Source organism: Strix uralensis, chromosome 12 (genome assembly GCF_047716275.1).
Source record: "Strix uralensis isolate ZFMK-TIS-50842 chromosome 12, bStrUra1, whole genome shotgun sequence".
Classification (NCBI taxonomy): Eukaryota; Metazoa; Chordata; class Aves; order Strigiformes; family Strigidae; genus Strix; species Strix uralensis.
The window spans coordinates 2,105,328-2,130,188 of record NC_133983.1 but is presented as its reverse complement, the minus strand read 5'-3'; the positions used below and the strand labels follow the sequence as shown (position 1 = coordinate 2,130,188).

General features: G+C 40.4%; 1 protein-coding gene across 3 annotated transcripts in view; it reads right to left on the bottom strand.

Annotated features, from left to right (window-relative positions):
• RSPRY1 (ring finger and SPRY domain containing 1) overlaps positions 1-24,861 on the bottom strand; it is a 39,150-nt gene that overhangs the window by 12,614 nt on the left and 1,675 nt on the right. Inside the window, exons 2-9 of one of the 3 annotated variants that reach the window (XM_074881369.1) lie at positions 14,696-14,895; positions 12,129-12,625; positions 8,082-8,134; positions 6,483-6,595; positions 3,673-3,799; positions 2,158-2,216; positions 1,747-1,813; positions 888-1,019 (exon numbers count right to left, since the gene is read on the bottom strand). In XM_074881369.1, the coding sequence (XP_074737470.1) occupies positions 888-1,019; positions 1,747-1,813; positions 2,158-2,216; positions 3,673-3,799; positions 6,483-6,595; positions 8,082-8,134; positions 12,129-12,475 (898 nt within the window). In that variant the 5' untranslated portion in view covers positions 12,476-12,625; positions 14,696-14,895. The remainder of the gene's footprint in view (positions 1-887; positions 1,020-1,746; positions 1,814-2,157; positions 2,217-3,672; positions 3,800-6,482; positions 6,596-8,081; positions 8,135-12,128; positions 12,626-14,695; positions 14,896-24,861) is intronic. The other 2 variants (XM_074881368.1, XM_074881370.1) reach the window with 2 other exon arrangements.

The following is a 24,861-nucleotide window of genomic DNA, read 5'->3' as shown; positions in this document are numbered from 1 at the left end:
ACCATTGTATTTGTATAAGCAGTTGGGCAGGGTTTTTCTGATTCACAGTGGAAGAGATTTTGGGGATGGGGAAAAGAAAGATTTAAAGTTTTTTTACCCTCTCATTTTCAGGTAGGTGACAAACCTGAACTGAGCCAAAGCAGCCCTTTGTCCCTGCATCCCCTTTTCACGTGGAAGGATCAGAGGCATTTATCTTGCCAGGTGTCAAACTGCTGACACACGTGTGTTAATTTACAAATCAAAGATCTTATCTTAGGACCCTTTATATATCCCAAACTTGTTATAACACTTGTTATAACACTTATACCCAAATTTATCTAAAAGGCATAAGAAACTGCAAGGTCCTTAGAGTTGCTGCACCCTCAAAATCACAAGTGAATTTGAGCATTGTCAGTCATCCGAAAGGACAGATCTAGTAAAGTGCTTTGTCAAACACTTTCTACTTTTGATCACAAGACCATATCTTTACTTTAAAATGTCTTTAATAATTCTTTGAGAGTGTGCACTGCTGGGGTATGATCACAGCAGTGACTGTCACCAGCTAATCCAGCTGTTTCAGAGACACAGCTGCACTATTTAGCAGCTAAACACGTCTGCTGAAGCGTAGGTTACAGGAAATATGGTGCAAAGAAGAATTTTCATTGCCGCTCCAACTTGCAGACTACAAACCACTTCCTTTCACAAACATTTTCCTTGCCAAAATTTCCTTTCCATGCAATTATACTGTATTTATTTGCCTTTTTTTTTTTGGGGGGGGGGGAAAGAGTGATTAAAAATGCAGTCAGGTATATTTACAGTAAGTGCTTATATAAAAACAAACCCAAAGTAGTCCTCCATTATCTTTGGAGAAGTGATTAATATTAAATTAATCCATCCATTATACCTACACAGATTGTCTAAACTCCACTGGGCACAGAATCCAACCTGGCGTTTTAAATAGTCTGGATTATCTGTCCATTTCTCTAGCAAGATCAGTTGGTCGCTAATGCACGATTCAGAAACTGTCATTTTATTTTCACCTGCAATTTAAGAGCAAGACAGAATAATTGCTATAAACTAGGAATAAGTTTAGTTAAAAATAGTAACATTTTACAAACACAGTAGAAACCCCCCCCACCCCTTTAAAGCTCACTATTACAAACAGCATGAAATTCTTTCCCCAAGCAGATGGGAAATTAACTTAGCACTCAGATATACCACTTAACAGCATGGAGCTGCATCAAGAGACTATTCTCTATTCACGGCTTTTCTCCATCTCTCTAATACAGATTTATTTCTTTTCAGGTAACAAATGTCTCATGTCATAAGTCTTTATGTAGGAATTTCTAAGATGAGAAGGACTGAGGTTTTAGCAAATCTCTTAAGGGTTTGTGGGTGGGGGTGTCATTAAAGCAGTAAATATTTTCTTCCTGCCTGCAAACACCCAGTCATAGCTGTTCTCCATCTCTAATATAGATTTATTTCAGTGACAAAGGCCTCATGTTATAAGTCCTTCTACAGCAATTTTTATCTGAGAAGGAACGCACTGAGTTTCAGCAAGTATCTCAAGGTTTTTGGGTGGCAGAGGGATGTCACTAAAGCAATAAATATTCTTCTTGCCCATAAGTGGACAAACAATTCTCTCTTATTTGTGTTTCCACCCACCCAGTCTCTCATGCTCACAAGTGTTATTGGAAGAAGCAAGTGATGATCATGCAGTGGAAGCCATAGTATGACTGTTAAGGGCAGAATTAGGCTAATACTTACTTGTTTGTGCAAACTTCTCCAGTGCTATTAGTGCAAAAAGCATCACTGTTGGATGGGACTGGAAGTTCTAAACATGGACAGTAAGAAAAGTTATTTAACAAATACCCAGCACAGATGGATAGGAAAAGCTGTTAGTCTGTCAGAGAATGCTTTAGGTTGAAAGGGACCTCCAAAGCTCCTCTAGTCTACCCTCCCGTGGACAGCTAGTTCGAGTAGATCAGGCTGCTCAGTGCCTTGTCCTATTGACTTGTAATTACCTCCAGGGATGGAGATCCCACCGACTCTCTGGAATCTCAGCTTTCTATAACACGTTACCAGTATTTACCAAACACGACCCTAACCTTTCACAATAACAGAAAAAAAAAATTGCATTATAATTGCTATGTATGGATACACACAAAAGACACTTACCAAGCTGTGAAGTAAATATTCCAATATGCCTGGGCTGAGTAAGCCTATACTCGCAGGACCTACAAGAACATTAACAGTTAAATCCATCCATGGGAACTACCATATACTACTCATCATCGCACAGATCTTTTAAACACAAGGCAACAAATTAAAGAACACCTAAGAACTTTGCAGCAAAGCAGAACTATAATCTAGAACAATTACCACTGTTCCCAGTCAAATATTTGCTACACATTTAATAACTACAGTTACTGGCAGATTACAAACATATTCAGTTTACCTGCTGTAAATGGGTATGGCACAGTGTTCTAGCCACACTTCTGAGATTCCGAGGTAAGAATCCACCAGCCTCTGCTTAGCATTTTCATGCTTATTATTGTTAAATAGAGACTGGCTCCCCTTTACTTTCAGACTCAAAGTATAAAGACCAGCTCCCTTTATGATAACCCAAAATAAACAAAACTGAGCATCTAATATACTTGATAGTTAATGATACAATTTGCAGCAGCACCACTGCAAGCAGCCACTTTAGAAAAACATGCCCTGAAATACTGTCTGCTTAGTCAAGAGAGATACAAGGGAATTAAACGCTGGCATCTACAAACTATAACAAACTGCAACGGGTTCCAATGCTGCCTTAACAGATTTGCTGCCTGAGCTGGCAGAATGAGATCCATGTCCACTAAGATGAAAGTAAATACAGGATCTCATTTTGACTTAGTGTAACAGGGTAGAAGTATTATAGTACAAAAATGCTTCCTGCCCTTGTGCTTTTACTTTTTTTGACAGAAATATTGAAATTATTTTTTAATAACCATTAGGTGATACCAGACAATCATTTTTTCCACCTTTTCCTGTCCGCTTTCGGAAGAGGAGCAAAAAACTAGACTCAAAGTTAACCATCAGCAGGAAGGAAACTTAATCGTCAAGTTTCCAGCAGGATAGTAGAAGTGACAGGGAATAAAAAGTTCTATTCAGAAAGTCACCTTAAAATAGAACCCCAGCAGTTTTCGTTTAAGTAACACAGAAGAGAGAATCTTTTCAGCTAACTACAATAGAATGATACGTGTTTAGCAGAAGCATCTTTTTCGTTTCTATACAGCCTCTAAGACTACTAACGTGATACTCCTGCCTACTGGCTAAAGTTGTTCTCACTGGCTAAATGTGTTCTCAGTAATTCACACACAGCCAGAATAGGTCTACAGAAAAGACTGACCACCAGTGCTAAGGCAATATACCATAAACAAACATTGCTCCACAATCACTAACCACGCATCAGAAGGATTTAATCTTTTTAGGTATCTGGGATTGTGAATGGCTCATTCAGACCCAAGCTAGTGAGCGTTCAACATTTTAAGCAAGCAGTAGATTCTGTCACGCAAGGTCTCCCCTCAATGCAGAATATTATTTAGTTCTTAGAAAAATATTTCTGAACTAGCCTGCATCGTGGGCGCTAAAGCAGAAGGTGCTTCAGCGAGCCAGATGCAAACTTTCAGAAGAACCCCACGGCTTTACCTGCTAACTTCTCTGCTAAGCATCCCAGTACTGCAGTTGTATTCCTGTGTTTGGCAGGGTGACAAGCATCCTGGCAAGCAGCAGCTCCACTTAAGTTTAGTATTTCAGTTAACTTTTGTAATGCATCCTGAAAAAGAAAAGATCGGAAACCTATTCAACGTTACTGATGACAGATACTGTTTTCCTCCTAACTCAATATAGTACAATAAATTATTTTTACACTATATTACTAAAGTCAGCATCATATTACAGACAGCATGGGATGGTTATCTTCTAAGATAAGATAATAAAGAACAGATGAGAAGAAAAGTTTAACATACCCAAGAGTTGTAATTTTAAAATTACCATGAGATTGTTGGCCGTTGTTGTGATCAACAACTCAGGACACTTCTGGACATACACAAGTGAGCTACCTATAGCAACAGGAACTAGAATAGTAAACAAAGGCAAACAATACCCATCAGCACGTATGGCACTACTGCCACCTAATCTGCTTCCAGGGTCCTGAAACTCACACCCTTTCCAAAAGAAAAGGGCCAGCTTAGACTTCTGAATTCAGGACTAAAGAGACATGTGCCAAAAAGAGAACCCACAGCCCCATCATAAATTTAGGATGCTGTCAACTTTACAGGATGTCAAATGGTATTCTTGAGAGCATAAGTGGCTTTCTGTAGTCACACTAATTTAGGAAGTGACCAATGAGGGTAATAAATCTAAAATGCCATGCTTTGACCTGTTTCATTCAGGCAGTATAGTATGGATAAAATTAAAGACAGATCTAGAGCATACCGTCTATTTTCAGAGCAGTTAGGGGTTAATCTAGAGCCAGAACAAGTTATCCCCCACAGGGAGAACCCCACCCCGCAAAGTTCCAAATTCCCCTCAACTTCCCAGACCTCATGAAAGTTTCAGCTGATTCAGACTGGAGCTGCATAATTTGAGGCTAGGATCTAATTAAAATAGAACTCCTCATATTGAAGTCATCAGCAGGCCATTTGGAGAAAAATGAGTACTGCTCAAGCTGAATATATTTTTTTTTTTTTAATTGTGTTCTGATCCACACTCACTCAGTTTACTGCACTACAGCAAGGTTTGTACAGAGATCCCACTGAAAAGTAGTTACATTCCCAAAAGAAAAGCCACAAAACCAGAACTGATGAACAAGACTGATGCCAAGCGGGAAGAATAGAGAAAGAAGAAAGGATGACTGAGCCAGACTTGGGATGGAAAAGCCTCACTAAAATTAGACTCTTGACATACTCTGATACTGCTTTTAGACATTATTAGAACTGTCACAGAGATCAACTATTTTGAGTTAAAGACTTTATAGAATAAACAGTTTACTGCACTGCCATTTTAACTTCATGGACTTTATGGCCTACAATAACAGAAAATGAAATACAGCCTGCTGCTGTTCTCCAGCTGTCACAGAAGTAGGGCACCAACTTAAAACCCTTAAGACCAAAAACTTAAACTTATCCTGAAGAGAAAGAAAATGAACAGCAGCAAACACTTCAGTAGGCTGCATGTGACCAGCAGATCCCACAACTGCAGCTCTTTGTGCTCTGAAGAGATTGCACAGAAAAAAACCACACCTCTGTGCACCCCAGAAACAGGCATCTTATTCCTTTTGTTTTGTTATGGTCAACTATTTCATAGCTAACTCCTTAAAATTAAAATACCTAAATAAGTCTTGTGGCTTCCAAAAAACAAAACATTTGATTGCCAAGTACATTATACAGCTGAGAAAAAAAAAAAAAACACCAAACAAACACTCTTCCTCCATCTCCTGATCTATTTTCAAAGCAGGGAAAATTTCTAGTCATAGCTTTGTTTTAAAAATCATTTTGCGGTCTATGTGAAGCCATCATACAACATTTAACTTGTTCAAAGTCTCAGATGACTTTAATCAATAGCCTAGAGAGAAGAAAAACCCTCTTCAGGTAGAATGCTTGACTAGCTCTCCAGCCACTCATGCATTTACCTAAGACAAGAAGCTGCCATCTTCTTACATCCCTAACAATGCAAATTGAAAACTAAAGCTGGCAGCAAAAGAAGTAGATTGATAAATTAAAGCTGCAATGATGTCATCATCAATTTTTGATAAATGAGATCATGACAAGCATCTGAAGACAGACAAGTTCTCTGTACAATCATCCCATTTAAAGGGATTCAACAGTGGTTAGCATCTTGAAGTACTTGAGGCTCTCACTAAAACATTTGTATCAACACAGTATGAACACCTCGGATCATCATTCCATCCAAAAACCAGGAAAACAGGTTAGCAGTCAGTAAAAAAAGTATTCTATTTGCCAAAACTGTATCTAGATATTTAATAGCCAAAAAATGACATTTATTTAACTTAACACACCCACTTGTGTCGCATTCCTCATGTGCAGGGCAGGAACAGATTCAACAGTGACTTATAAATGCACAGCTTTCAGAACTTGCAAACAAACCAGAACTTGTACTGCTTTTGCAGCATCTGTACACCCTCAGTGCACAGCATACGCATGTACTACACGGCAGGAGAGGACAGCAAGGAAACCAGCTAAAGCCCAAAGGCCTCTTGTTCTTCCCCATGGACCAGATTTAACTTTTTTCTTTTTTCCTCCCCCCATGCTTCTAGCATTAAGTAGCTATTAGATACAAAGTCGCCACAGATTACTCAAAACTGCAAGTTACACCCATTTTCTGGACAGCTAGCAGTCTTGCATCACTGGTGAAACCCACCCAGAAGCTATCATGGGTGTGGCAGCCATGAATAACTGAAATTCAGCCACAGATAAATACACACGCTTTAGACTCACTTTTGTTGGCAGCGGACATTCATCAAGTAGTAGCGTTATAACAGCTGGTCCCAAGGGATCTTCTAATGGGATAACTCTAATTAAAGACTGGACAACTTCCAACCAGCCTTCATCTGTCAACCACAAAACAGAAGCAACACTCAGAATTAACGCTGCAATTCTGGAGTGTTCAAAATATATCCATAAATGTAAACTGAAAAACCCTCAATACCTAGTGAGTTTACAGACGCTAGGGAAGAAAAAAAAAACCCAACAAAAAACAACCAACCAGTTTACTTTTTACATCCATGTCTTTCTTTGCAGTAGTTTAGAAGTTTAAATTCAAGGAGGAAAAAAAAAAAAAAAGACGTTTACAGCAGCTTGGGTAATAGTGAACACCTCTATTATTTGAAGAACAGTCTTGCCCAGGCCAGAGCATCCTTCAGTTCCCACCAGTATTAGGAAGGAACACTCATAACCAGCATGGACAAGCACTTTGCTCCAGTGTGATACTCAAGAGTTGCCACGGGACACTGAACTCCTAAGTGTTAAATGCTGCGTCCACGATGACACTGAAAAAATATTTCTTTTAGTCAGAAACAGAGCACCCTTCTTGAGCTCCCTTAAGTAACACTGGCCTCAGAGGAACTACATTAGCTTGTCCCGTGCCTGGTGGTCTAAAGAAAATTTGCTTTCATAAGGAACAGCTCTCACTGTTTAATGAGTAGACAAGGGCTCCTACTGCAAGTAAATAACAGTCCACATATGTTAAACTACTCAAAGTAAACAGATTTGGATTTACAAGAAAGTAGTTCCCTTAGAAGTGAAAATAAAGAGTCTGTCTCTGCATACAAGCGAGTGAGGTTGAAGAGACTTAGTGCTCCCTTCAGCAACAAGGGAATGTAAGTAACACATTGGGGTTTGAGATTTGTTAGCATATTCCCCTGAAAAACATTTTACTGAATTGCTGTAATATCTCATCAGGTTGATTAATTTATTTTAGTAGAGAAATACATTTCCTAAGACCAGTACCAACTCTACTAAGAGAGACAAAGATTAACCTAAACCAGAAATTTGGTGGCAGTCTTGAGCTGGGAGACTTTTTCCTGCTGTAACAAAGATAGAACAGCCCTTGCACAAACCTGGCTCATCCTGCAGGAGTACTTCAGGACAGGGATGGAACAACTACATCAATAAAGCAGAGGTCTAGGGACAGCAAAACCCAAACCAAAAAGCATGTATTATTTGCCAACACTGGAGGACATGGGTTTAAACCACGTCTACATACATATACGGGTTGTTTCTGCCTTACTGCAAACAGACATTCTTTGTGGCTTGCAGTTCAATGCCGTTACAATGTGTTTGTGGCCATCCACTGGCTGCTGGAGAGTTCACGTGGGAAGTTTAAAGGAGTTCATAAAAAACTCAGGCAAATGCAAGGAGCTCAGTGAAGCTTCTGAAGGGTAGAACTGTGTTTTGGATCCCACATCCCTAGAGCTACGGCAAGTCATAACACATACTGCTAGCATGTATTTTTCTTCACAAAGAAAAGAGGGGTGCTTGTTTGGGTTTTTTTTTTGCTTTGGAGTCACAACTGAAATGCCCACAGTGCCTTGATACCTGTTTCTGCCATTTCATGCAACGTGATCATTGAATATGGAGGCTCCTGGTCACTGAAAGAGATATTACACAGGTCAAAATTTATGCACAATCATCAACATAATACACTGAATAAAATGGTAATACACAGAAAATGAATCCAGTAAGTATTTAACAAGAGGAAGTTACATAGGCTGCAGACTGATAATTCCATTTTCAGATCTGTATCACAGATGGGATTGGAGCCTTTCTCTGGCTCAAAGTCAACATCTGCATATCTACAACAGCTGATAAATGAAATGGTGATCCATATCTGCATGTCTAGAAGCTGAACATAATGCTTAGGCTTAGTGCTACTCATTAGCAGGGTTCTTCAGAGTATTTAACAAGAGACTATGTCAGAGGTCATGAACCAAGAGCAGTTGGGACATAGCTTAAAGATGATTTTTTCCCCAGAAATTCTCTGCTAAATATATAAACATTTTAAAAAAACAGAAACAACAAAACTGAAAAGCTAGCCACCTAACAGCATCATAGACTTCACACTCATTAACGAGAGCTGTAAGAAACAGCTAAGGCAGTCTAACAGAAGATATTTAACCCAATCCCCTTTCCAACATGAAAAACAAAACGTTCGATTAGATCAGTTCCTCAGCCTGGTTTGCTGGAGCAAGGACAAGAAGCTATGGCCAGGTCTGTTTATCTGAGCAGGCATTGCAGTTGAAAGTACCTAAGGCAAGATCTCAAAATCCTATTCAGTAAGTGCCTCTAGGTCCAGAAAAAGCTTAAGCAGCAGCACATCCTAAATGCTTTAATCAGTGCTACTTAGGCACTGCAAACTAACCCCAGGCTTAGAATATGCTCCACACTCAATTTCCATCACGCAGCTCTGAAATGAAACTGGAAATGCGAAATACAGATGAATTTTAGAAAATTTCAACTCAGATTAATCATGCAGATAGTAAAACTACTTACTTTGGAGGGATTAATTAAAAAAGAAGAGAAAATTCTCAGTTTTGACTAAAACCACATGATGTAAATACATGCTTTTCTTACCAAAAAATTAACATATTCTTAAATATTTCCACCAGAAAATGCTAAAGTGAAGTTTAACCCATTTTTATACTGCCAAAAACAATCGAAACAGTATTTTGTTTTTTCCTCCAATCATCTCTTTCCCTTTCTTCTAGAAACTAATCTCCCCAGCAGGAAAAAAGTGTAATGCTGGAAGCAGAATTAGCTCAAGAGAAAGGATGTAAAGACTCAAAGAAGAAAAAAAACACCCCGTAAGTAAAGGCTAGATAAAAATGATGAAGTTTTATCAGCAAAATTTCCAGTTCTGTTATGGGTAGCAGGTGTTCGTAGTACTGGCACTGAGCAAAGGAGAGTCCTGTCCCACTGATCTGCCATTTTAACCACTTAACTCCCAAACATCCCCTCCAGCACACACCTTCCTCATATGGAAACAAAACAGTCACTTTGCTAATTTCTTCATTTGCAAAGCAGCACTTCATATAAAGTCCAAAAATTAGTACTTATCCTTCTGAGGCTAGGAAATGAACTTTAACTCCTTTCCTTCTAGAAAGGAGGTATCTCTAGATGCGTGATCAAAAAAAATCAGGTGCAGATGTTTTAGGTCCAAACTTTGAGATCTGATAAAGCAAAACAAAAACCCAAGAAAACCCAAACAAATAGCAAACAGGGAAAGCAACTGTTCATTGCAGATCACAGTATAACAACCTAATTCACAATTCATCTCAGTGTTCCCATGTATTAACTTTCAGTATAGAGTTCGGAAAAATTGTCAGAAAAAGCATTTTGCCTTCCATTCTTTAGACTGCTATCTTTTGCGCTCTAAGGCTGTACTATCACACTGAAGCCTGTATTTCCAACGTGCTGTTACTTACACGGTTTCATTTTAGTTTGACTTCATTCCTGCACGTTTTTGGACATGAAAAGAGACTTATCAGCTTCCCTACCTTTTCCTTCAGTTGTGTTTTCAAAACTGAAAAATCAGGTTCTACGAACAGGTGATAATGGAACATACTTATTCCTACAGTTTCTCACTCAGAATGAAAACCAAGATTTCCAGACATGATCTTTTTTTTCCTTCCAAGTGAGCATTCCTATTAGTCTAAAAAGGGCTATCATTAGCTTCAGGTGTAGCAGAAAGGCTTCTTAAACTTTTTCAGACATTTAGTATGCCTCACAAACAGACTCCTCCATTATTCACAGCCATAGGTCTTATCTGCAAGAACTTAGCTGTGTTACAAAACGGGCTGTGTCTTATCAAATGCCTAATATGAAACAAGGGAAACTAGTACACCAGTACACCCCACTTTTGGGCTCCCCAAGACAAGACAAACATTGCTATAAGGGAACATGTCTAGCAGAGAGCTTCCAAGATGGTTGAGAGCTGGTGAACATGACATACAAGCAGGAGCTAAGAGAAATTGGTTTGTTCATCCTTAAGGGAGGGTAGTGGAAAGGAGGAGAAATCATACTGCTGTCTGCAACTATGTAAGGGGAAAGAGCAGAGAGGAGTTAGGCTCTTCTCAGAGGTGCACAGCAACAGGACAAGAGGCAACAGGGGTGTGTTGTAACATGGGAAATTCCAACTTTTAAAAATAATTACTTATTTAAACCATGGGGGTGGTCAAACACTGGAACAGGGACCCAAAGAGGCAGCATATCTCTATATCCTGAAGATGTTCAACACTTGACTAGATAAAATCCTGAGCCACCTGCTCCTGCTGGGCCTGGGTTGTAAGCAGAAGGCTGGAATAGATGAACTTCAAGAGGTCCCTTCCAACCTATGTGATTATGTGAGTCTAAAATTATTTCACTGGAGTCTCTCTAAAAGAAAAAATACAGTAACTTTAGGAATTTGTCAGAAACAGGAGTCTAGGATCAGTGAAATAACTATGCTTATTGTCCCTCAGTAGCATAGGAAAGCACTTACAAGATTACAAAACCGATTGCAAGACCCACAGGAACAGGATCAACTATGCACAAAAGCGTTGTGAAACAGCTTAAGGAGCTGAACTTAGGGGAAAGGGGAAGGCATGCAAGATTAGGGAGAGACTTTTGAAAAAGTTTGCCATGATTTTAACTTAATGATTTGAAGACAGACCACAAAATAAAACCTGTTAAAAAAAACAACCTTTAGCTTTAAATGTTCAGGAAAAAAAAAAAAGTCCTGGTATTTCCATTTAAAACATTTTATAGCAGGAAGGCAAACTACATTCCAGAGTAACAATGCAGGTATATGAATCAAAGCTCACTTATCCTGAGCTTCATCCACCTTAAACTCAAACCCCAGCTGTGAAGCTAGAAGTGTTTTTTCCTTCTATTTTGGCCTTTCCAATTCCTAGCCTGCACCTAACCCAAAAGGTGATAAGCTAACTTAACCCATCATTTTAAGGTCCTTTTAGAGCTTTTTATTTAAGCTTTGTAGAAAGCAGCGCAAAACCAAAAAAAATAAGGATGAATCCATAAATATCTCCCACACCCTTAATGGATGCTTTGAGCATGCAAGGAATGCAACACTGGGATCATGAGTTAAACAGTCACAACATGCGGTCTTTAAAAAGTAGTCAGACTTACAACTGGAAAGAAAACCTCAGTCTGTTTATGCAAGCTAACAAAGATCAAAGCTCTCAGTTTTGCTTAACCATTTCCAAAGTAGTAAATACAGCCTGAAAACAGACAACTTGCACAACAACCAATTTTTAGGACAGAAGTTCCCAAACTCTGGAGTGCTCACTGCTTTCTAAACTGTGTATCTATGCCAGGTAAGAAATACTGAGCACACTCCTCATCCCATCTGGGTGTAGGCCCATACAGGAACTGAGAAAGCTCCTCAGCTCCTGGAAGAGTCTGTACCTGGGCATTCAGGAGCTACTGCTATTACCTAGGAAAGGTGCTCCTCTCCTAAGCCTCCAGATGGAAACACGCGGCTGCTTCAGGGAGGGTCAGGTGTAGATCGGTGAGAGGATGGAGCCACAGTTTGAGAGAAGACAAGAACATTTTCATTCATGTTGAATTATTCCTTGAGGAGGTACTTACTTATCTACTAACGTCCGAATTACAGCCAGTGTGTCAAGTACTAGACCATCCACATTCTGTTTTTTCCTTCTTGGTTCATGAGGCCCTCGACCCCTCCTGGGTGGACGGACAGGGTCCCTTGGGTGGCTTCTTGCTTCAGGTACGCGTGCTCTACTGTTCTCCGTTTGCCGACTCTGAGATTCCACGTTGTCTTCTGCTCCACTGTCATCGCGGCAAACACATGAGTTTCCCATATTGCTAGCCCCCAAGGCTCCCAGTAAACGGGGAACGTGGTGCTCTAGAGTCAACAGTAAACCTTGAAAAAGGCTTCTGCTAGCATAGAACACAACCAAAGCAACTACAATCATCTAGAAAGTTTTAAGAGTAATGTTTGTGTGATCCTGAATTGTGATTTTCCTGCATTATAAGCGTTGCTACCAGCTGGAATGAATGGGAAGTTGGAGACTTAGTTTCCAATATAATCGGTTAAAATACACATTGGTCATCCAGAAGGAGGTCTGAAAGAGCAAACCCAAAACAAAAGTCAGTGTTACTACTTCTAACGAATAACAGAAGAATTCCTATTTTAGTAAACAGATTCGGACTTGGTGGATAGAGCACCTTCAGGTTTATACCTGAAGTCTATTACTGGGAGGGGGAAAGGAAGAGGAGGAGGAAGTTCACTGGGTAAGTAGCTCTTGCCCACACACCATTCCTTTCTATGCTAGCTGCTATTTCCCATTTCTTCCATGGTTTTTGGATGCAGAGGAACAACTTTGTCCTTAAATCTAGCACACTGCTACCCTTTAAGTACTAAGTACTAACAAACCAGGTCATTTGTTCTTTACCCTTTATAGACACATACTGCTTAGGTCATCCAAATAAAGGCTGTACATTTAAGGTTCTCATTTCACATCAGGAATATTCAGCATCATTTCCAGACCAAAACTGTAATCTTACAGTTATGGCCTATCTCAACAAACAATAGATTTAACAGTGAACTGTTTAGTCCATCTGTGTGTAAACACATCTTTTTGGAACATTCCTACATCAGCTGGATTTTCACCCAAAGCAGCACCAAGTACCAACCCTGAAACAAACAGAAATTAGACACCACTTTAATGCCTACAAATCTAACTGGGATTTTGAAAATGGTGTTTTCTGTATGGGTTGTATGCTTGTTCGGATCTAGCGTCAAACCAATCTTCCCTTTTTGGGAACAAAGACTAATTCAATCATTCTTTTGTTCTCAGTTCAAATGGTTTGTATCAAATACAGGCCCACTAGCAACTCAGATTGTAGGGCAGTCCCTCCGAACCATTAAATTGAGAACGCTAGCACAAGTAAAAGGATTCAAAACCCCATTTCAAGTTACTTTTCAAGCCATAGGGTATACGTCTATAGAACATTACCTAAAGTCTCAGCTAAAAGAAAGCCCTGAGACATCTTTTCACTACTTATGCATTTCAAGCATGCCAGAATAAGTAAGTAACTTTTAAGACTAAATGATTCTTAAAAGAATAACATGCAAATTTAACATTTAAGCTGGGAGTTATGGTGAATATCCTGTAACAGGTTATTACCATTCTACAATTATTAAATAATCTATTTAACATGTAGCTCCATAAAATTAAAAGAAAGTCAAAGACAGTTGCCACCTTTCAAATACGAAAGGCCCCCTACCATTGGAGCCAACTGACAACCATGCAATTGCTGGCTGCCATTTGGGACAAGATCATAATAACATTATTTGGGAAGCCAGACACTGGTTATATGAGCAAGTCTCTGGATGTACAGCTGTCACTGGAAGAGCACTGCAAACAAGCTCTCAGACTCTTCTGCAGTATGAAGTACATTATCTTTTAGCACAGTGAAGAGTTCAGTATTAAGAAATTAACAGAAGGCTAACTAGAAAAAAAAAATCCCTCAAGGGATTGCAAAAAATTACAAGATCTTGACTTCTTGTTCAAGAAATTCCTACACCACAGATCACTAAAAGGGTTTCAGCATCACAACATGCTTGCCTTACTCTAAACAGTTCGACCATAACAAGAGGTGGACCACCAGGCTCAGGAGTCCTTCCATCTGAGCCAATACGGCTGTTATCTTCAGCCAGCAAGTAAAAGCAGATGTGAGGGTGCCAATCAGAGTGCGTAGATCTTGTGTAAGATCACAAGTGGTACTGTAAAATGGGGAGGAGGGGGGTAGTGGTGTTTCTTTTTTTATTTCTTAAAAAGAGCTAGTTATGTTAAATGCAAGGCATGTCTTCCTAAGGAGAAAATATGCATGCATTTATGAATCTAGATCATTTAAGAGCATTTTAGTAACACAGTACTAAAACGTAAAAAACTTACAGATTAAGAATCTGAATTAAACTGTTCTGTAATTCACGAAAACGTTAACACAGTGGATCTACCTTGTCATCAAAACAAGTACAGAAAAGCTGTATTTTGGGGATTAGCAACAAGAACCTACCTAAGGAAACAAAAATAGACGTAAATCAAGATTAAAACTGATAATTGAAACCTAGGTTTTTCTGGTTGACAACTTAAAGCATGATTAAAACCAAGTGATTATGATCAACTCACCCTTAAGTGTGATTGGTTCAGGAACAGTTGGGCTTGCTCACAAAGTGCTGTAACACAAGTGGACTGTACTTCTCCAGGGCACAGACGCAGTTGTATCTGGAAAAGCAGCACTCTATAAGCCTTTATCGTGGGCAGTAAGTCATTACAGCTGACTCTGCTTTCACTTTTAGGAACTACGCTGAAGAGTCCCTGAAGACAGACTGAAAAGAAAGAACAATTCACTTGGAAACTGCCTCTTAGGTAGATGTATTCCACCTCCTCCCTACACCCACCATGACATCAAGCCATGCTGTTATTTTCAGCTACATTCAGCCCTTAGGGGGGAAATTCTCTCAAGGCCTCAAAAACTAGTTTGCCACCTACTAGCTTTAGGACCAGACACAGCTACAGAAAACCCGATCTGTTTTTACAGCCTTGGTATTCCAGACACCATAGCACCAAGTGCAGAGCAGTGACCGACTCCTCCCCTTAAATTACAGCTTACAGGAGGAAGCAGCAAAGCAATAATATCTGCTCCAGGTCACCCTCAAGTAGGGACAGCAAAAAATAAAAGCAAGTACACTATAAAAGTTGATTAGATAAAGAGAAGAGAGAAATGACAGGATAAACTCCCCTTATTTAGTACAGAGCCAAGTTTGACAGCATTCACTTAGCTGTTGCCTACCATCGTGTACAAGGAGTTCGTTGTCAAGCCTCAAACGAACTGAAAGGCTAAGTAATTAGGAACATAAGGTAGAAGAAGAGATTGCTACAGATCCACCTCACAAACCAGCTTGTCTGGAGGGGGTATGAATACACGAAGAGAGGTTCTGAAGTGCAAAGGAAAACCTCTGTAAGAAAAGTATTTTAGAACAGTGATGTACTAGATTGCATTTGAGCTGGCGTATTTTTTAAGGACAGCTTTACAACAGTATAACAAACCGTGACTTTAGCCTTAGGCTGCCAGTGGCCATCCTGGCTCCGTCACTCTCACTGCTGAAGTAAAGAGCAGTTCAGGCCAGCTGCAGGATGGAACAGGAAAATACCATAGAAAAGGGAGATGCAAGTGATAAGAGTGATCAATTCTGCTTCTGTCCAAACTCGGAGACCTCAGTGACACAACCAACACACAAGACCAAAAGCATTTTGCACATCAAGAAAGATAAATATATTGTTTCAATAAGAAGTAACAATCTCTGCACACAGAGATGGCAAGAAATTTTAAAATTTGACTTCAAGCCTAGTTTTTGCAAATCACTGCTCTCAACAAAACCTGGACACAAAAATATGAGGATTTTTAATTCCAAAAATACTTAACAGTCTACTTGCAAATATCGTGGGAACAAAAAAGAAGGGTTTTTTTTAAAGACTTTGTCTAAAAGGAGAAAAAATTCAAGGAGCAAAACAAGAATATCACAACAGCAGTATCAAGATAGGCCAAGATAAGCCTCCTGTCCTATGTGGCCGCAGATACTTAAAGCTGAGCTTAACAGCAAGCATACAATAACCGACAGATAGGCCCTCTCCTAGCGCACTCGCCCGAGAGTCAATAGCTCAGTCTCCTGAGACAAAGGTCGCATGTTTGTTTTGCTATTAAAGCACAGCTAAGGAAAAGAACTAATCTTTCATAATCCACTTAAATTCTCAGTAGTTACACAGCTAAGTCTCTGCAACTGCTTTTAAAATTTAGCAGTCTTCCATTATAAGGCCATAACCAATTGTTAACCAAAGTGTACTAGTTTTCTTAAAAATTATGCTGTTAGAGAACTTAGTGTGGCTTGTGACTTTCACTTTTCATGTTTCAACATCACATCAAAACACTCTTTAACCCAAACCTGTTGCGAGCTAACAGCTAAAATGCACCTAAGCAACAGCACAAGAATAAAGGTAAGCTTCCCTGGAAGGCCACTGGAACAGAAACCTGCTGCCTCCTGTCAGGGCTACGACGACATCGTGCAAACACCATTTTCTTAAACAATTAGTGCAAGTCAAAGTAGAACTGAAAGTCTTCAGATGAAGCAACTGTGCATGAAAATACCAGCAAGAGCTAAGCTACAGAATAGAAAGAAAACAGGTTCTCCATGTTAAAAGCTGTGACCCCTTTTCCACACAATTAGATTTTGTCATTTAGATACACTGCAATGCTAAAAAGCCCCATTCAATCAGTTTTGCAGCGCTTGCCCGAGGAATATTCTTTGGCAAATTTAGAAAGCGATAACAAGACTATGAAAGCTGTTCACAACAGCAGCCAGATTTATAAAAGTGATAACACTTTTATTTTACTTTGAAATGGTATTTTAATAAAAGCTTGACCCCATGTTTTTAAGTGCAAGAAATGGTAAAGGCAGCAGCCAGTACCTGCTTTTCAATAGGCAGGGTCATCCATTCACTCTGGATTCTGACTATCAGGTGTTACTCTGGGATGCAGAACTACATAACTGCCAAACATATGATCAAAATACAAGTTTTCATTCTATAAGTACCACCTGGTACTGATACCTCTCACCCTTAGCAGATACTGTGGGAACAGCAGAGAATGCCAGTGCCCGACTCCTCCTCCTCCTCCTTTACACCAGAGAGCATCTGCAGGACACCTACCAAACAGCCACCCTGGCATATTTTCTCCTAAACAAAGCACCAGGCTCAGGTGCTCTTTGAGCCAGATGTCTCCCCTGCACAGAACAGCAGCCAGTGGGAGATGGCCAGAGCCCTGCCCCCCCACACACCCCCACCAGCTGTGGGACCATCCCCACCACAGCAGAGGAGCTGCTCTCCCAGCAGGCTCAAGCATGTGCATGGATGCACAAAGGAGCTGCAAGCTGCACAGACTGACCAACCTGCCACAGCTGGGAATCCAAGTAGGAAAGCTGAAACCATCATCCATTGAAAGGAATGCTATTTGAGTGGATTTGCACCTGCCGGGCAGCGTGGATGCCCAGCCTACCCACGAGAGGCCTCCTCTCGATCATCCGACAGAGCACGCCAATGGAGAAGGCAGCTCCAAGTAGCATTAGGCTCATTTTCTCTACAATACACAGCCCAGGAGTCAGTGATTCATCCCCTCAAATATTCGGTTACAGCCAACCATAATACTGCCTCATGATGGAAAATGCCTCTCCTTTCCATGAAATGGAGTGCATTGCCAAGCAAACAAAAAAACCCCTTATGCACATAAATGAGTAGAGAGGGTTTCAACTACCAGAACTTTTCCAGCTCCTGCCACCATTACAAGAGTAAGACCAGCGATTTCGCCTCTCAAGAGCAGAGTAACACAGGAGCTCAGTCAGCAAACCAGACAGTAAAGTTGACAGCTGTTCAAATGCAAAATTATGAGAGTTTTGGGCAGCAGCTTCCTATTAAGGAGATAAAATAATTAGAAATATTTCCTCAGCATTTCTTTCCCAAAGAAATGATGCTCCTAAAAAGGAAGACATGAAAATACTTGTAATGCCAGTTGGATGAAAGTTAAAACTACCACAAGAAGGAAACACAACTATGAATTGCTGTAAGATAATCAACTCTGATACAGGAATAAAAGAGGGGAAGAAGCCTGTTAGCAACTACAAGTTTTTATAACACGGAGAGGATATCAGCTTTGGAATGATCAGGGTAGGTGATAAAACCAAGAATCTCCAGCAAATTAAATACAATTGTAACATGAAATTGAGACTTTCTTAGGAGATCACATCGAGATCTAAGGTCAACCTCTCAACTGTAAGACCTGTCCAACTAAAGAGAAAGAGCTACTTGGCATCCAGTGTGGCCACCACACAGCACACGCAATACTAAGACCGGAGGCTTCAGGAGGAGCGAGTAAATGCCCTGCCAGTTCTTTTGCACGTAGTAACCAAACATCGTATTGTGTAATCTGAAGCAAACCCCTAATTCAATTCTATTTTCTTTAAAAATATCCCAGAGGGTTAAGACTAGTGTCAAAACTCAATGGGAAACAGCATTTACTGGCATGCAGTGTGTCACCATCCGCAGGACAAAGCCACTGCTGCAGTCATTTGCTTTCTTGCTGTAGCGAAAGCACCCTAAACTGAAAGCAGGCTGACCTTGAGCACGCCTGTTGCACAGAAAGGGAAAGAGACTGATCACGTCTCAAAACTTTCCAGCTTCTGCCCAAGTGCCCGTCAGTGAAAACCTGCAAGGTTGTGCAGGGCTTACACAAAAAAAAGGGCTTTAATCCTGCACTCTAGATAATTCTAACTTCATTAGAAACACAGAGTAATTGAAGGATCTGATCTCTTGTTCAGCTTGGTGCGATAATAGTCAAAGGGGAAAAGAAGCAGACACTAACTACCACCACAGCAGTTTCTTTTTCTGTAGAGTCACTGTGAAAGTCAGATTTTTACGATCAGCTGTACACTGGACTACTTTGTCTTTCTACTTCCCTTAAACCTGTTTTTTAAGCAGGTACAGGAATGCTAAAATTGCAACATGGATTTAAAGTGAACTTCACTTTCTTACTTACTAGTTTCTCCAAAGTAGGCCTGGTAAAGAGACTCCTGCCCTGCCTAGGTTTTCCCTTACCTCTGGATACAGAGACACCAGTGCTCAGGGCTCCTCAGGCATCGGAGACTGTTCTGCTACAGCTCCTTCTGAAAGAGAAACTGAAGCATTTACCACCTTCTAAGCTTCCCCATCTCAGAGATCATAATTTGTCATCTCACGATCATTTAGGTGGAACTGTCCCTTGTACCACAGCCTCCAGAAAACCTCAGCTTTGCTTTATATCTAAACCACCCTTTCAATGCTGGTATCAATCACGCTTTACGCTTCTCGTCTCCCCAAACTGTACATGGGTCATTATGTTTCTTTTCAGAGACAAAGCTGTAAGTTGTGCTTTGAGGCAGATGAATACACTTCCAAGATAACGATCTTTTAAAAAGATAGTGGTATCTGACAGCTCCGGTGAAGTTGAACAAGAGTTGCCTCCAGCAGGCTGACGTGATGTGGCGTGGCAGAGCCGTACAAGCTCAGCAATTGCCCAAGGAGTATAACGCACTGCTTCAGAAGTGGCAGGAAGATAAGGATAACACCCTGCAGATGGCAGGGAACACTAATCCTACAGACTGAAGGGATACAAGCACATGAAATAAAATTGATTAGCTATCCCATATTTAGTTTTGGCACATTCATTTGGATGCTTATACATAAATCCTTCAATTAATTCAAGTTCATCTTCTTCACTGCCCTGAAAGTTACAGATGATATTAATAATAAAGAAATTTGCTAAGTTTTTACATAAGTGTTCATGATATCAGAATTCAAAATTAAAAAAAGAAAAGACAGACCAACAAATTACAGAACAGACAGTGCTGGGAGTAAAGGGTAGACTCTGGGTACCAAGCAGAGGTGTAGAATTGCAAAGAAACAACACAAAAAACAAAATGCATTTTTTTAAAAAACATTTTTCTAGTAAATTTAATAGTCCATTTCAGAAAGGATAAGGCTTTACCTATATTATTATGCAGAAACCAATGAAAGCGTTCTGAAATCACAGGGAGATCAACTCCTTGTAGTAAATTGCAACAATACATACTTATTTTCCTGCACCTCATAAACAAAATATAAACCATAAAAGCATTTTGAGGGACAGATCAAGAGACCGAGCAGAGTCACACGGTTTAGTCCTGCCATGGGAACTAGATCTAGGGCTAGCACAGAGGCAGCTGAGTAATCACACCACGGGCTACAGAAAGATGCTACAAGCAGGGGCAGATTCTTGTCAGCAAACCACCAGCTTCATGTAACTGAGCCAAAATGGTGACAACCCAGAGTTGTGCTGTTTCTTGTCTGTAAACTAATCTTAGTGCTTTTAGTTCTTTCAAGTCAGAGCTGGGCTTGTTCTCAAAGAAAGGTTAGGTACTGAACTACTCTGTAGAAGACAGAACAGTCTCCCGTTATAGACGACAGAAATGAGCCCAGCTAGATGGCATGACTAAGCTATTACGAATGCATAAAATACACTGAGAACAGTTTTGGATGTGTGAAAGATTTTGATAACATTGCTGAAAAATTCAGTGATGCCTCAGTTGGAAGCTTGCATTGTCGGCTGTCTGACAACTGCCTCAGAGAGCAGAGCACAGAGCAGACAATGTCTACACCCTCCCATTCTCAGCCTCACCAAATTTATCACTTTATGACACTGGTTATCATCTCAAACATGAAAAACCTAACAGCGCAGCAGGAAACAGGCTGAAGAAAGTTCCACTTCTTAGTAATTCAAGCATCGGCGGATGGCCCGATCTTTTGGTGGCCATAGCCGAGAGCCAGTTTTGTGGCCAACCATGGAAAGCCAGCAGCTCTGGGCTAACCTAAGTTCAGCACTGTACCAGCAGGGCAGGAGACATCCTTCTGATTCTATTTCCTCCTGTAACTGGCCACAGTGACAGCTGCTCAGGAGACTGCCATCCGAGTCAAATATAACATGTAGGTCACTAGGTTAGCAAACTTGCCTCAGAAGCACTCACAGGAAGCAGAATCCCTGATCTGTCTGGGGCTTCCAGAGCTGAAGTCTACAGAAGCTGATGCACGGGTCTGGGCAGGTCACTAGATCCCCTTATCTCAACTATTAAAAACAAAAAACCCACACAAGAACCCAGCTTCATTTCTCCCCATCCGTCTCTTCAGGTTTTGCCCTGAGGACCTTTGCTCTGTGCCCTGCTATAAGTCTACCAGGAAAGCATGCTGCAGGAGAGATCCCAATGGCGAGTAAGTAACCGCGTGTAACACAAGTGCTTCTGTCAGCAGCAGATCCATTGACTCGAGGTCTCACAGGTATCCTGCTCCTACCACTGAGCTGTGGTATTTCTTTGGTTTTTATAGTGTTTTAAAGCCTCTGCCTGTTTCGTCACTCAGAGGAAGTTGGTCAATGGGTTTCAGAGCTCCCGTGGCTGAGAAGAGACGACTCGTACAAGCACATGAGGGTTAGGAAGTGGGCCAAAGACACGTATGTGTTTCACAAGATAGTCTACAAATGGTTTAAACAGGAGTGCGTAACCAATTTAGTTTGTTATGACTGTGCATCAGAAAAGGTGGAAAGCTCAAAAACAATTTAAGAAGCTTTCAAGAAGCTGTAATGATATCAGGAACACGAAGTTACAGTCATCTGAGGCTTCTCCTACATAACTGAGAAATTTCAGGAGAAACAAGATTAAACTGTTTTGATAATTATATGTAGATACTACTTCACTAAATGTTCCAGAGGGGTAAAGCTCTAAAGAGAGAACAACTTACCTGTTGTTCAATTATTTTTAAATCTTTCACTCCAGGACTGATACACTGACCTGAGTTTGAGTGCAAACACACACACACCCCCCTCTTCACTCACCATTAGGTGAACATTTTTAAAAGCAGTGAAGAATTCTAAGCATTTTCCACGCCACCAGGCAGAAAAAAAGAGCATCAGCATACCTGATGGATTTTCTTTTTTCAATACCACTTTCTAGCAAGTCCCACTGTCTACAGGAGGGTGTAAGATACACACAGACGGCACAGCCTTCTGGCATGTAGTTTACTGGCTGTCCTCTAACCTATGATTCAAGCTGTATTAAGATATCAGTTTGTGCACATGCACTGAACCAAGCAATCCAAAAAGCCAGGTCAATACTTCAAATCAAAATGTCCTCAACAAGAGTTGAGGACATCCTTCTCCTCATGTCCAGTGAAACACCAAGATATTCAGAAACTTACAGCAAGAGTGGAGCTTCCTGTATCAAAAAAAAGCCTTAGAACAGGAGAAAAATAACTGCAGTTGCAAGTGTTTTGCATGCTTAGAAACCACTGCTTCTCCAAGAGAAGAGATATATCAGGAAAAGGATGGATTTCTTGTCGCTTATCATGGCAACTCACTGAACCCCCATTAATAAACAAGGAACAGTACCTCACATCAGACTTTGAACTGTCAGGTATCCCTACTGAATGGGCAAAACCTACCAAATACACAAAGCTCCCATGGCAGAGTTGTGCTTCTAAAGTGGTAGATCAAGGTATCAGGTAATTACAAGCCCAGCTGAAGAGAGATCATGATGCATTGGTCAGTCACACAACCTTATGAGTCATGTGTGAACATTTGACTTACATAAGACCTCAGCAACATAATGAAGAATAGAAAAGCAAATAAAGATTGTGCTGGCAAAGCTGCTGCCATGCCATGCCAACTTTACAGTCACCACATACAAACCGGCAAGGGAAAACAAAATACATTGTCAGGACAAGGAAACACGAAGCACTAAACGACACAATTCTAATGAGATACTTGGAAGACAATGAATCCCAGCACAGCACCTCTGCCTGTACTACTTTAAAGCAAGGAATAAATTCAAAGTCTACTGAGCAATCAGGAGAGGAAAAAAAAACCCAACAGTTTAAAATGCTGAACACAACATATTGACAATGGAGCAGAACTCGACAAGCTTCATCACATTAGCTTGCCTTCGATTTACTACAAGGTGGTAGTAGTATTTTAACCTGCTGCCCCTGTGTCAAGAGGGAAACCTAACAGTGCACACGGCAAGCCCTGCTCCATTTTGTGAAGATACTGCCTCATATCTAAGTGACCAATAGGAGAGGTTTCAAAATACAATATGTGGTCAGCTAGGGGAGATACTGATGTGAAAGGAAATTTGAACAAAGAAGCCTAAAGAGTAACAAGCCAGTAAGCATTCCATGACAAATTGCCACCTTTACCACTAACTTACTGCTTACATTACTAAATTTTATTCCTTGATTTTAACAAACAAACAAAAAGCTTGAGGGAAATGGACTTTGATATCATCTGATGGGCAGAATATGATGTCTTATTTTATAGGAGGGAACCAAAATATTCTAAGTAATCTATTTCAGCACATCCATTAGGCTCACAGCAAATGAAACATGCTGAGAGCCAAGACATCCAACGTGAAAATACTGAAAACGTACCAAGGAAGAGCGCTGAGAAGTTATGCAGAAAACCATCACACCCCTTCTAAGAGAAAAAAACACATTAAGAAAAGCACAGAACATGATAACAGAGAGATTAAGGGAGCCACCGAGTGATGAAGCGCTGCAGTCAAATTCCATGTATAGGATGCTGAAGGTAAACAAAAAGGAAAATTAAAAACGTTAAGGAAACAAATATCCCCACCTACCCAGAAGCACACACCGATATCACAGCTGAAGATAAGGGAGGCGTGTGGCTAGCTGAATTAGATGTATCAGCAATCTGAGACTAGGTAAATAACCAAGACTAAGCTAACACTCAGCAACAGCAGGAGTAATGACAAGAGTTGTGCAGAATGTAAAAGACTGGATTAAAATATCCTGGAGGAGCTTCCTACACAAGGGATTGACAGAGGATACTGAAAACTTTCAGAGTTAGCAGGAACCTCAAGAGAGTGTTTGGATGAAGAGGGAAGAGACAACGAGAAGCAATCATGTAGCTACATTTGTGCTTCGTGCACCTGAAAGAGAACACACCAGGAGAAATACACAACCTATTCAACCAGACTTACAAACAAGACCAAACAGCAGAGATTGGGGCACAAAGCAGTAACAGTAATGTCATAAAGGAAGAGACACAGGAACGGGTGCCAGCAGGAGAAAGGACCTTTTTTGCTGACTGGGCTTCAGCAGAGAACAAAGACACATGCAAAAGCACTTGCAGAAGAATGGGCCAGATTGAGATCAATTCTTTGCATTTATCTAAATGCAAAAGAAAAATACATCTAACAGCATCCTAGACTCCTAAAATAATATGACAAGTTTTGAGAATGCACAATCCTCCAGAAATCCACAGCCGAATACAGGAGTCCAACAGGAGACAAGATGCGAGGGAGTATTTCAGATGGCTCGTAGGTGATGAGAACATCCACTGTTAAAAAGATTTGTATAGTTTAGCAGGGAAATAGCAAAAATGTTAATACTGAGAAGTAAACAGGGGAAAAGTCACAGTTCACAAATGTATGTAGGTTGCCACACAACAATAACCTCATAGCACTGAGGGATGTATAGAAAGTTACAAGTAAAACAGAAGAACTGAACTGAGGACCAGCATGAGGGAAAAAAACCACCAAAACAAATAAATGCATTCACTGCAAGACAAAGGACAGAAAAATTAAAAACCTGAGGCAAAGCTAGTGCTAAGTGGAAGAAAAATCTCTTGCTTATGTTGAAGAAAACAAATACTGACACAGGCATAA